At 42.3% G+C, this 12,902-nt stretch overlaps 1 protein-coding gene across 6 annotated transcripts in view; it reads right to left on the bottom strand.

Moving 5' to 3' along the window:
* CSRP2 (cysteine and glycine rich protein 2) overlaps positions 1-12,902 on the bottom strand; it is a 30,763-nt gene that overhangs the window by 432 nt on the left and 17,429 nt on the right. For all 6 annotated transcript variants that reach the window (XM_053582652.1, XM_053582655.1, XM_053582653.1 and 3 more), the window contains exons 2-5: positions 10,946-11,058; positions 7,821-7,989; positions 1,180-1,309; positions 375-468 (exon numbers count right to left, since the gene is read on the bottom strand). In XM_053582652.1, coding sequence (XP_053438627.1) covers positions 375-468; positions 1,180-1,309; positions 7,821-7,989; positions 10,946-11,057 — 505 coding nt within the window. In that variant the 5' untranslated portion in view covers position 11,058. The remainder of the gene's footprint in view (positions 1-374; positions 469-1,179; positions 1,310-7,820; positions 7,990-10,945; positions 11,059-12,902) is intronic.

Raw genomic sequence — 12,902 nt, 5'->3', positions numbered from 1 at the left:
ATCTTAAAGCCCTGAAAGCAAGCCTGAGCTTTCTAGTTCCAGAGTGCTCAGCTTGGTCCTGCTCAGCTGCAAGTATGAAAGATCAGTTAGACATTTGTCTATTACTTTCAGATGTTCATATGCTTTGCTTAAAACATGAAAGATAACTGTTGAAAGATTTTTATTTGTGGGGCAGTTCTAAATGATCAGCAAGATGACCTGTGGTTCTTTCATCGGTGCATATCTCTGGATCTTTCATTTTCAGGTAGCCAGTGTTGACTTCCCTTTCCCTATTTTCAGGGTAACTTTTGTTTTCTTTATGCTGGTGACATTTTATTACACCAACACCAGGGCAGGATATTCATATAGATAGCAATGAATGAAATTAATTTTACCTTTACAATAGATTTCACCTTCTTTTTCAGTCAAAGTTGTCGATTCAAGACTCTTCCCACACTTGGCACATCGAAAGCAGTTTTTATGCCAGGGCTAGGAGAGAGGAAGGTGTTAGCGCCTCTGAGAGGCCTGAAGTATGATTTAGATGTGTGGCAAGAAGTGGGTCAGGAAGCTCAGCGCAAACCGGGCTTCTGTCTTGTGTGGTTCAACTCCAACTAGACAGCTGAAACCGGCCCTCCTCACTAGCTCACTGTTGACACTCTTGGTCACCTACACAAGCACTGTTTCCCTAAGAGCAGTCTCAGCCCCGTCTGCTCCTCTAAAGAAAACGGTCTATAAAACCAGTGTATGGTGCCCCATGATCGCATTAATGTACACAGCTATGATTTAATAAAAAAAAAAAAAAAGAAAAAAGAAACCATGCTAACTCAGTAAAATAAAATAAAAATGACTGCCTCCTTTCTGGTTGAGAATACTGCAGCTCAAAGAGGTCAAGGGGCAACTTTTCCAAATCCAGGTACCAAATGGGCACCAGGCATCCTGACTATTTACTTTTTTCACTAAATTTAACAGGCAGATTCTAGGTTTTTGTTTTTTTTAAACAGTCTGGCCTTTTAAAGTTAATGTTCAGGAGTGGTCCCTTAAGAAAAGTGATCTGTTGAATAAGGATATCACTTTAGGAAATTAAGATTCTGGTGGAAATTCATTTAAAAGTTTCATACCAGACATTTATAAGTCAGCACCTGAGTGAGTGATACGGCCAAGATTGGGGGAGAAAGGACGTAGAGGAGCCACCCGTTTTACCTTCCCAGCTCCAATTATCTTCTCGGCAGCGTATACGGAATCCCCACATCGGAAACACTTCTCAGCACCTCCGTATTTCTGAGCAAATTTAGAAGTGTTTGGATTTGTTGTAGGCCTGTGAGGTTGAACACTTGTGAAAAGAGAAAAATAAAAATCAGGCAAGGCACTTGTAAATCCACAAGGCAGGAAGGATAGGACTCTAGGACTTAACCACTGTTGTGTCTCAGGCTGGAGTCCTTTGCAGCCCCGTATAGAGAAAAGAAGAAATTAATCTCAGGTGCCAGCCAGTTATTACTTTGTTTAATTTACAAACTCAGTTAAGTTTGGGATCTGTCTTTTTATAATATATTTTTTTTTAGAGACAAGTCTCACTTTATCGCCGTTGGTAGAGTGCTGTGGCATCACGGCTCACAGCACCCTCCAACTCCTGGGCTTAGGCAATTCTCCTGCCTCAGCCTCCTGAATAGCTGGGACTACAGGTGCCTGCCACAACGCCTGACTATTTTTTGTTGCAGTTTGGCTGGGGCCAGGTTTGAACCCGCCACCCTCGGTATATGGGGCTAGCACCCTACCCACTGAGCCACAGGCGCCGACCATATCTGTTCCTCTTAAGTCTGAAAAGAATTTATTTTATTCCCAGCAGTAGCCTCTCCAATAAGTAATTGTTATGCTTTATGAAAACCTACCAGAGCACCTACTTTTTTTTTTGCAGTTTTTAGCCAAGGCTGGGTTTGAACCTGCCACCTCTGGTATATGGGGCCGGCGCCCTACTCCTTTGAGCCACAGGTGCTGCCCCAGAGCACCTATTTTTACTCCAGATTCATGTTAATCACATCTAGCTTTTAAATAGGTCAGTTGGCTTATCAGGCATCCTCAAACTTTATAAACTGGGGGCCAATTCACTGTCCCTCAGACTTCTGGAGGGCTGGACTATAGTTAAAGAAAAAAAAAACAAACTATAAACAAATTCCTATGCACACTGCACATATCTTATTTTGAAGTAAAACAAAATGGGAACAAATACAATCACACCGCCTCATGTGGCCCGCGGGCCGCAGTTTGAGGACCCCTGGCTTACATGGTCTATAACTGAGAAAATTAAGCAGATTTCCTATAATATCAAAGATGAAAATGGGAATAAACTACTTCATGGGAAAATATTTTAGAAACTTCTCCTATTACTACATGATCTACTTACTTTTTCTCCGCAGAGGGTTGCATTTTTTGTCACTATAGGTCACTGGGTAAACCATATTTCTCACTCTCAGTAGGAATTTTGTTTTCTTGAATAAATATGTGTACTACGTGCAGAACACCTACTGAACTTTGAGAAGACTTAAAATCCCTTCTAGAATCTTATAAATTAAATTCGTTGAGCTTATCAATAGCACTCAGCAAGTGGTAGGTTAAGTGTCAATTGTTCCTACTGGGAAAACAATGTTTTCCAGTCTTGGACAAGGTGAGAAGGCCTGCAGTGGAAGGGAATAAGGGGGAGTAGTGTGTGGTCTGGTCAGCTAGGAACAGGGGCAGGGGTGGTCTAGGGCTCTGAAGACCATTGCAAAGACTTTGGCTTCTTCTGTGAGGAAAATGGGAAGCTATTCAAAGGTTTTGAGAAGTAAAATGATAAGAATTGAGCTACCTAGGTATTAGCAAGATCACTTTTTTTTGAGACAGTCACTTTGTCACCCTCTTTAGAGTGCCGTGCTGTCCCCACAGCAACCTCACACTCTTGGGCTCAGGCGATCCTCTTGCGTCAGCCTCCCAAGTAGGTGGGACTATAGGTACCCACCACACCCCCCTGCTATTTTTAGAGATGCGGTCTTGCTCTTGCTCAGGCTGGTCTTGAACTCCTGAACTCAGGCAATCCACCTGATTCAACCTCCCAGAGTGCTAGATTATAGGTATGAGCCGTGGCGACCAGCCCTACCAAGATCACTCTATTGCCTTGTTGAGAGAAGACTGAAGGGGAGCGAGGGATGGAAGCATAAGCCCTGGAGATCAGTTAGAAGTCTGTTATAACCCCCCAAATTATATTAACTTGGACTAGTTTGGATTCTACATAGGTTTTAAAAATGTAGCTGTAAAGATTTGCTGATGAATCCGATCTTTTAGAATTGATTGGCCATAAGATGAGAGAGAAAGAATGACCACAAATTTTATTCTGAGTACTAGATTGGAGCTGCTGTTGCTGAGAAGAGGTGACTGCGGGGGGAGCGGTCTGAAGTGTCAGCAGCTCAGGTTCATATGTGTAAGTTTAGGAAGCTGGTTGGACATTCCAAGTGGAGATAACCAGTAGGCAGTTGGATATATGCGTCTGGGGTTCAGGTAAAACGTAAATTTGAGAACCAAGAGCAGATAAACCTTGAGACGAGATGTGTTCCCAAGAGTGTATATATAGGGAGGAGGTGTAAGGACTGAGCTCTGAGAGTGGAAGATGAAGAAGGGACCAGCCAGAAGTGACTCAGGGACTCAGCAACACACAGGGAAATGGAAATGTTCTTTACCGCTGAGTTCTGGGGCTGTGAAACTCTAGTTGCTATGGAGACCGTGATGGGCTTGCTCCTGTTGAATTTAACGTCAGATGAAGAATGGAAAGTTTAAAATGTCTTAGAGTGTTCAGGTGATAGCCTGAACTTAACAGTCACATACCAATGGGGGGGTTGGTCAGGGATGGTTTCTTTTTGAATGTCCCCGACTCCCCCCTTACTGGTTTGTGACTTTAAAATGAAATACATGCTACATGGAACTAAGGTGCTTTAAAAACATTTTTTAAAAAAAATCGCCTAAAATCTGGTCTTGTCCCTTTCCTACTCAATGGTCTCCACTATCATATTTTTAAAGTTGTGTAAATGTTTAAAATCAAAATGTTAATTTAGAAATGCTGCCTTTTCATTAAACAATTCAAATATTTGACATGCACCTTTAATATTTTCATCTCTATTGTAACTACTTTTGAGAGTTAATTAACAATTTTCTGCACTTCTGCCTAAGTTGTTTAATACACAACAGTTTTTGAATCATGGTTATGGCCACTAGAAATTCTAGTTGAAAATGATCTTTAATAAGCTTGTTATCAATAATATCCAGCACTTGCAGTTAAGAGTCCCAAGAAAATTTTCGAAATCTGCCAATCACCACATTAATAAGAACTTTCCACAGAACATCTCCCACCTGCCTTCTAACAACTTCTCAGGATAATTGTCACCTCAGACTACAGAGAACTGGAGGCTTGATGCTAAATAACTTGTTGAATGACTAGGGTGAGCCTGAACTGAAAAATGCAGGTTGGCCCCAATGAAAATAAATTTCCCAGAATGCTGCCTCTCTGGGAGATCCTATGAAAATGTTCAGTCTCCATGACTGTTACAATTACCACATGCCACAGGGGCAGTCCAGACCACGGGCGCTCAGTCTGGGCAATGATTTTTTTTTTAAGAAAGGACCACAAAAGCTCAGGTAACAAAAGCAAAGACAGACAAATGAGATTATAGCAAACTAAAAAACGTCTACACATTAATGGAAACAGTAAAGAGACTATAGGATGAAAAAGAATATTTACAAATTATACTTCTGAGAAGGGGCTAATAACCAAAATATACAGGGAATTCAATTCAATAGCAAGAAAGCAAGAAAGCAAGTATGCCAATTAAAAATGGGCAAAAGACTTAAATAGTAAAGACACACAATGAGCAACAGGTATATGAAAAAATGTTCAATCTCACTTATCAGGGAAATGCAAATCAAAACCAAAATGAAATATCACCTCCTATTAGAATGACTATTAATCAGAAAGAGAAAGGTAACAAATGGTGAGGATGTGGAGAAAAAGGAACCTTGCACACTGTTAGTAAGAATATAAACTAGCATAGCCACTACGGAAACAGTAGGGAGGTTCCTCACAAAATTAAAAATACGACTACTGTGTGATCCAGCAATCCCATAACTGTGTTGAATATATATCCATCCAAAAGAAATAGAACCATGAAGAGGTATTTGTACTCCAATGCCCACTACAGCAATTACAGTAGCCAAGACATGGAGTTAACCTAAGGGTCCATCAGCAGGTTAAGTGGATAAAGAAAATGTGGGGCATAATACAATGAAATACTATTCAGCCAGAAAAGGAGAATGAAATCCTGTCACTTTCTGCAACATAGATGAACCAGGTTGACTTCCTGTTAAGTGAAATGGGCCAGGCCCACAAACACCGCACGATCCTTCCCATACGTGGAATCTAAAGTTGATCTCAAAATAGTATAAAATGGGTGTTACCAGAAACTGGGGTGGTCAGGGGAGAGGGCTCAAAGGATATATAATTACACTTTGATAGGAAGAGTCAAAAGATCTATCATATAGCATGATGACTACAGTAAGTAACTATGTTCTTAAAAAGTGCTAAAAGAGTGGATTTTTTTTTACCACCTAAGTGATAATTATGTGAGGTAATCCATTTGTTTAGCTATTCTAGATTTAGCTATTCTACAGTGGATGTATATTGTATACAAAGCAATTTTGGAACTCTTTCTGGAATGGCCATCAAGAGCTGTTGTTGTATGAGGTTTATCCTAGAAAAAGTGCTTTGAAGGGTGGGCAAGGCACTGGCATTGGTGCATAGCTTCCCAAGGTGGGGTACTTTGAAGGTGACAACAGTGATATTCAGCAATGAAATATGTAGCACTTTTTTCTAGGATGAATTCATAAACTTCATCGTCCAATCTTGTAACTCACTACAACTTCCAACTCATGGGCTCCTCAGCCCCCCAAGTAGCAGGGACTACAGGCATGCACCACCATGCCCTAATTTTTCTAATTATTTTAGAGATAGGAACTCACTCTTGATCAGGCTGGTCTCAAATTCCTGGTCTGAAGGCCTTGGACTCCCAAGTGCTGGGATTATGGGTGAGCCACAACACCAAGCACCGCCTTTATTATTTTTTAAATTATTTTTGATGGGACACTGACACCTGCAGTTCCAGCACTTTGGGAGGCTGAGGCAAAGAAGATTGCTCGAGACTAGGAGTTTAAAACAAGCCTGGGCAACACAGAAAGACTCTTAAAAAAATAATAAATAAAGCTTCTTGGGCAAGGAAGTCCTGAAGGATGAATGTCATGTGGCTAAACAGGGAACCAGGCATGGTTACAGATGGAAAGAGCAGCACAGAGGGACGGAGGGCTTGCCCATTATTGGAGAAAGTAGAAACGCATCCACAGGTCTTTGTGACAATAAATCTCTTGCCACAATAACTTCTAGGGTCATGGATAAATTTGGTTTGGATCAAGGGATGGTGTATAGGTAATATATATTTTGAAAAGTTTGCAATCAAACCTTCAGAAACAGATTTAACAAGTCGGAACAGGAGAGCAGAACAACTGAAATAAATTTTAACACAGACAATAAAGCAAGCTGGGCTCCTGTGCATGGTAACCTGCAGCCGTGAGTGAGCTGGCCCTTGCACAGATGGTGCACAGGGCACCATGGCCCAGAAACTACGAAAGTGGGAGAAGCCCAAAGAACAGAAAGGTGAGGCTTAATGGAGCACACGTTGGAGGGGAAAGAACATAGGTTTTAGGACCAAGTGGACACTGGTTCAAATCCTGGCTCCCTCACCTGATCTAACTCTTAGTATCCTCATCAAATATCTACACTGGAGTTACTGTCAGGATTACACAGAAGACAGATGTTCAGCAGACAATGAGCACTCAGTACATCGTAGTTACTATTCAGCCAAGTCAAGCATCATGTTTCACATCATGTACTTTAAGCAACAGGACTTAGGCAAGTTACTTAATTCTTACCATCTCAATTTGTTCTTAAGACAGAATGTTGTGAAGACTACATGAGTTAACGTTTGTTAACACTGGATAAAGCCTGGCATAATGATGGTCTTGTCCAAAGAAAGGCCATTTTATTAGAATATTACACCAACTTTGGCCTCTTCAATGTAAAGTAGATGTGAAAAATCTGAAGCTCAAATAGGGAAATTAATAGATTAAAGGTAGGAGTTAAAAGGAAATTCCAAATGAATTTAGCCTGAGCATGAAATACTAAGTGACTTTAACAGCACCTTGATACTTTGGTACCGAGGCCCTTAAAGTTTAATGCTAGTCTCTCAAAGAATCCAAAACAGGAAATCATTCCAATTTTTAGAGACCAGGTCTTGTTACATTGCTCAGGCTGGTCTCAAACTCCTGAGCTCAAGTGATCCTCTGCCTCAGCCTCCCAAGGTGCTGGGATTATAGTTATGAGCCCCCATGCCCGGCCTAAGTAAGTCTCTTTAAGTTAGAGAAAATTAATTTCTTGATGAGGACAAATTCAAAGGCTGAGAAATTTTACCTCTCATGGTCCAGATTCTAAATTTCTCTATCCTTTAATTTCATGATTATCTGGTCTCCAAAGTGCTGTGAATTGGAAGTTTAAATAAACGGCTTTAAGAACATGACTCCTAGAGACACATGGAAACGCTATAAAACCAAGACTAGAAGTAAGAATTCTGTTAGATTCAAAACTGAACTTTGAAACGAAGACTAGTCATTAGTTTACACTATTTGCCTAGTTTACAATCTGGGTGCTTGCCGGTTCCAGTGCACGGCGCAGCCCGAGGTGCCCGACTCCCTGCTGAAGGTGACAGGCTCTGGCTCACCTCTCGGGCTTGATGCCGAGCCTCTCCCCGCGGTCCATGTTGAGCGTGCCCGCGCCCTGGCCATAACCATAGCCTTTTGGTCCATACTTCTTTCCGTAGCAGGATTTGCAGTAGATCTCTTCATCGTGAATCGCCACTGTTGTGCTGTCTAAATTTTTCCTGCAAACCACTGGAGGGGGTGGGTGGGAGGAGGAAAAGTGAGACTTCAAAAATGTTCAGAGACACCTTTTAGAATGGTGGTAGCACAGACACATGGTCTACACACAGTCAAGGACCCTCTCCCATTCCTAGTTTATCCTGGGGTTTCCCAAAAGCCATGCGCAGCTGCATCTGGACTGGCCCACTACACTTGGGGGTTATTTGCTTTTCTCAGTGAATATGATAGTTAAGGCTTAAGAAATATATTTGAATGTTAACATCCAGAAGCCTCAAACTTTCAGTGATTTGCCTGTGTCTCAGATAGCTAGAATTACAGGAATAGCCTTGCTCGCAACCCTCCTTCCTAATTTTCAACCTCTCTGCACCATGTAATGTTAAATCACAACCTAGCACAGAACCGAGGGTAGCTCGGTGCCTGGGGAAATCTTCTAGTCCAGGGCATCTTCCCTGCAAAGCATCCCCTGGGATGAAGAACAGCTTTAAATCTGAATTCTCATTTTTATCACTTGTCTAGAATGGGGAAGAGTATTCTTCATTCAGCTCCCGGCAGCTTCTCTGGCAGCAGTATGTCTGAATACCATCAAGTGGTTTAAAGTCTGCATTTGTTTCCCAAAAGGAGAATACATTCTTTCTTGATGGATTTCTTGCCACAAGATATTTCTACATACCCCACTTCATAAAACTGCCAAACGTATCAGGTCTTATCCAGACATTATTTCACTTCCTAAAACTTCAATTAAGCTTGTGGGGAAAAAAAAAATTGTTAGGGAACCCACTGGTAGCTCAGTCTGCAGCTGGAAAGCAAAGATGAGGGAAGTTGGCAAGAGGACAGCCCCCTCCCTCATTTAAGGGGAAGGGGAAAGAGGGGAGGGAAGGAGGACAAATGGAAAGAGAAGGCAGGAAAGATGATGAGTTGGCAGATTTTAAAAAGTTAAGCTGTGAAGGTTCTAGTGTCTTCTGTGGGAGAATAAAGTGACACCCATTCTGGAACCCACCTGTTGAGGCTCACGTGCTAAAATACTTTTGCCTAAAAATACAATTAACCTAAAAATACTCACTGCTAAAGGACAAATGCCCTCAATAGACAGAATATAAAAAATATTAAAAACTACTTGTATTAACCAAACGAGTTTATGTACGCAAACGTTTTACTGTCAGTACTCCTCTCGTCCCTGTCCTCCTCCTCGCTGTTCTCCTCTGCAGACTACTCGGAATTCTTTCCTTAAAAAGCTTTAGTCAGCAGAGACAATATGAGGAAGAGGTCGTAAAAATGACATGATGTTTTGAAAACAGACTTTATAATGGTATAGATATCATGGTTCAACTTAGATAAAACTGAGCTATTTCTAAAGTATTTGCATGTTCTCTGTTTGCATACTTTGTTTATAAACCTGCTAAAAAATAGAGGACTTAAACCCCAGTAACTTCTAAAAGTAAAGGTTAAACCAAATCTTTTAAGAAACAGTGGCTACCATGGAGGCATAGACAGCAAACATTCACATGTAGTATTTCTATTTTTTATAACTGCAATGTTCTGTTGTCTGTGGTTGTCTGTGAAACAGTTACTTTTTTTTTTTTTTTTTTTTTTTTTTTTTGAGACAGTCTCACTTTCTTGCCCCCATAGAATACCATAGCATCATAGCTCACAGCAACCCTGAACTCCTGGGCTTAAGCGATTCTCTTGCCTCAGCCTCCCAAGTAGCTGGGACTACAAGCACCTGCCACAATGCCCAGCTATTTTTTAGAGATGGGGTCTCCTTCTTGCTCAGGCTAGTCTTGAACTCATGAGCTCAAGTGATACACCTGCCTCAGCCTCCCAGAATGCTGGGAATTTATTATTTTTGAGCCAGAGTTTCACTCTGTTGTCCTGGGTAGAGTGTGGCGGTGTCATCGCTTACAGCAACCTCAAACTCTTGGGCTCAAGAGATCCTCTAGCCTTCCAGGTAGCTGGTACAACAGGCCCCCCACCACAATTTTTCTAACAGTTACCCTATTGAAGAGGTCCAGACACCTTGAGTGCTGATTCCTACAGGGAAAAGAATGATTCAAATTTCAGAGTTTTTTTGTGAGGAGTTTTTCTTAATGTAACCAAATTTTTAACATATGGATTCTTACAGTTTTCCCTGTACAATGGTATAGAGAAGGCAAATATCTGCATGTACGGGTTCGTTTTCCTCCAATGTAATAAACCCTTTACAAAAGAAAACTCAGTCATTTGAATCCAAAGATGACTAATGAGCTTTCTTAAGCTGCTCCTCCTGTCTCAAAACTGAGCACAAAGTTGTCAGAGGGCATTTGTGGGTGGTGGGGCCTCTGTTTCTCTCATCCTCAGGTATTGACTGTTTTTCAGAGCATAGAGGCGCCTGTTTTATATCTCACTTCCTGTCTACACCAGACGCTGATGATTTTCCATCAGTAAACAATTCCTAATTTGCCTCTATAGAATTTTCATATCCTATGCTCCTTTCCTGCAAATTTAGAGTATCAGTACCAGGAGTAATTCTGAACATTCATTACCAGAAAAAAACAGAATTTGAGGTTCTAAATACCTGAATTTTACTTGTCAGTGTGGTAAGAATTGAGCAGGAAGTTTTCAAAGAGAAGGAGCCCAGCCAGAAAGAGCTGGAGATGGAGGAGCAATGATTCCTGTTTGAAAATTGGCACCAAGACCTACGTGTGCCAGGAAGAGTGCTGGAGGCCAGACTCCATGAATGCCAGTGACCCGCGGGGACAGCTGTGCTACCCAGGAAAAGCAAATGGCGAAACCAAGGCCAAGGCTGTGGGGACCCACAGGGAGGTCGAGTGTCCTGGGCCAACCCCTCCTGGCCTTGCTGCTGGGCTCAACTTAAAATGTCACAGCACAGACAGGTAAAATCTCACTCATGCTTCTAACGCGATCCTTGCTAGAAAAACCTCTGTCTTTCCTGGAACGTATGAACTGAAGCTGGGTGCAGGGAGCTACTTACTGCACAGAAAGCAGCAGCGGTGGAAGCTGCGGCCGTCACACTGGGCCTCCTCGGCGTGGTACACGGTGCTCCCGCAGGCCCCACACTTGTTTCCACCGCCCCAGACAGGCATTCTGAAGAAATAAAGGATTTGTTAGAGAACATCCCGTGCTGGTCTCACAGCTCCCCAGAGGGCTAGTTAAGCCCACGGACAGCTGCAGATTTTGTTTCTTTATGAACCGCTCCAACCATGTCTTTCAAAGGCCTGCGTTCCTCCAAAATAACCTCATCTCTTCTCCCAAATTACAGCTTTTCATTGCAAAACTCTGGCTTGTCGTGCACTAGGTTTTTTCCCCTGCAAGACAAAGGAGCCGCATTCAGCAGGACAGTACAGGTCACCAGGCACAAGACAGACTACGCCACTGGGGTCCACGGGAGTTAAGAGTGTGGGAGAGGAAAGCACACTTGCCCCCTCCGTAACACCCCCAGTCCTTAATGGACATTTTAAAAAAACTCAGCGAAAGATCTTACACTTGGGTGGAGAGGTTTTTATGACATGCTTAATTGGTTGTAACAAAACTAAATTCTTAACATCTAACATACACAAGCTATGACATACTTTCTAGAAAAGAAGAAAGCTTTTTTTCTGAAAGAACAGAAGTTTTATATTTGTGTGCTAGACTTATACACAATTACAGTATAAATAGTTGTGTCTGTGACTAGTACAACGGCATGCACGGGGCCTCACTGTAACCACAACAAACATGCAACAGATGGCTCAGATTTAGCTTCTATGCTTCGGTGATCCCAGGGCCCACTCGTCCAGCCAACAGTCGGTTTCCCCTTTTCGACAGGTCTGTCAGTCCAGGCGGAATCTGCTACCAAGTTCCCTTCCCAGCAATGTGAATTGTCTGCTGAGCACGTAGGAATAACTGAACAACATGGCTTGACATGGTGGGCAAGCTGGAAGGCTAAATTTTAGGCTATCTCCCTGTCATGGAGGGCTGAATTTTCCCATCACCCTTCTTGACAAATCGGTCTGCCTGGACACAGTTTAAAATGCCTAGTTTTGAACAAGCAGTTTCCTCAAGTGCCTTAACCAAGACAGAAAGTTGTTCCCCTGAGGAGGCATGTTATGTCTGCTTGCCCTGAGTGGTACAGAATCAGCCCTCTCTCCCCACTGGCCTTGTGTGCGGTGGTACCTGCACAGGCCTCCCTGTCTCCTCAGATGAGCTGTTTGCCTCTCTCAGAAGTAGCTGAGTAAGAAAGCTGAGACCTCAATATTAACCCAAACCTGGTTAGAAAAAGGGCAAGGGAGTGCTTCTAAGCAGAAAAGACGGAAGAATTGGCAATCTCTAAAACAAAAAGGGAAGTGGTAAATTCCTATCTCACCCACTAAAATGATCAGAACCCCCAAATTTCCTGAACACTAGGCTGAGGCCTTTCCAAAAGAGAGATCTGTAGATGTAATCCTGGTGGTAGCACAGTGGTAGGCATCTTTCCAGCTCTATTAGCCCCTTCCTCAGATTTTCCCCAAGGAAGCAAACATTTCTTTCTTTGTCCACATGGTTTAGAGAACCAAGTTAAAATGTGGTCTCCTAGTGATGGTCCAACATGCTTACCACCAATTCAAGACAAAATCCATACAATCTTATGTCACAAGTGCCAAGAATGATCAATGAACTCACCTTGTTGAGCAGAGTCAAAGACTAATCTGTACTTGGAAATTGTGATAACAAAAAAGTAACAGCCCTTTACAGACAGTGAAAAGCCCTGGTTTAGATGGTATTGAGTCTACTCATCGAGTCTATTTTGTGCTGCTTTAACAGAATGCCTGCAACTGGGTAATTTATGAAGAACAGAAATTTATTTCTTATAGTTCTGCTGGCAGAGAAGTCCAAGGTCAAGGCACAGAGGTGTGGTGTCTGGTGAGAACCAGTCTCCACTCAGATGGTGCCTTGAAGGCTGCGTCCTTTCC

This window comes from Nycticebus coucang, chromosome 3 (genome assembly GCF_027406575.1).
Source record: "Nycticebus coucang isolate mNycCou1 chromosome 3, mNycCou1.pri, whole genome shotgun sequence".
NCBI classification, from domain to species: Eukaryota; Metazoa; Chordata; class Mammalia; order Primates; family Lorisidae; genus Nycticebus; species Nycticebus coucang.
Note: the sequence above shows the minus strand (reverse complement) of the source record. Positions and strands in the feature narration are given on the sequence as shown.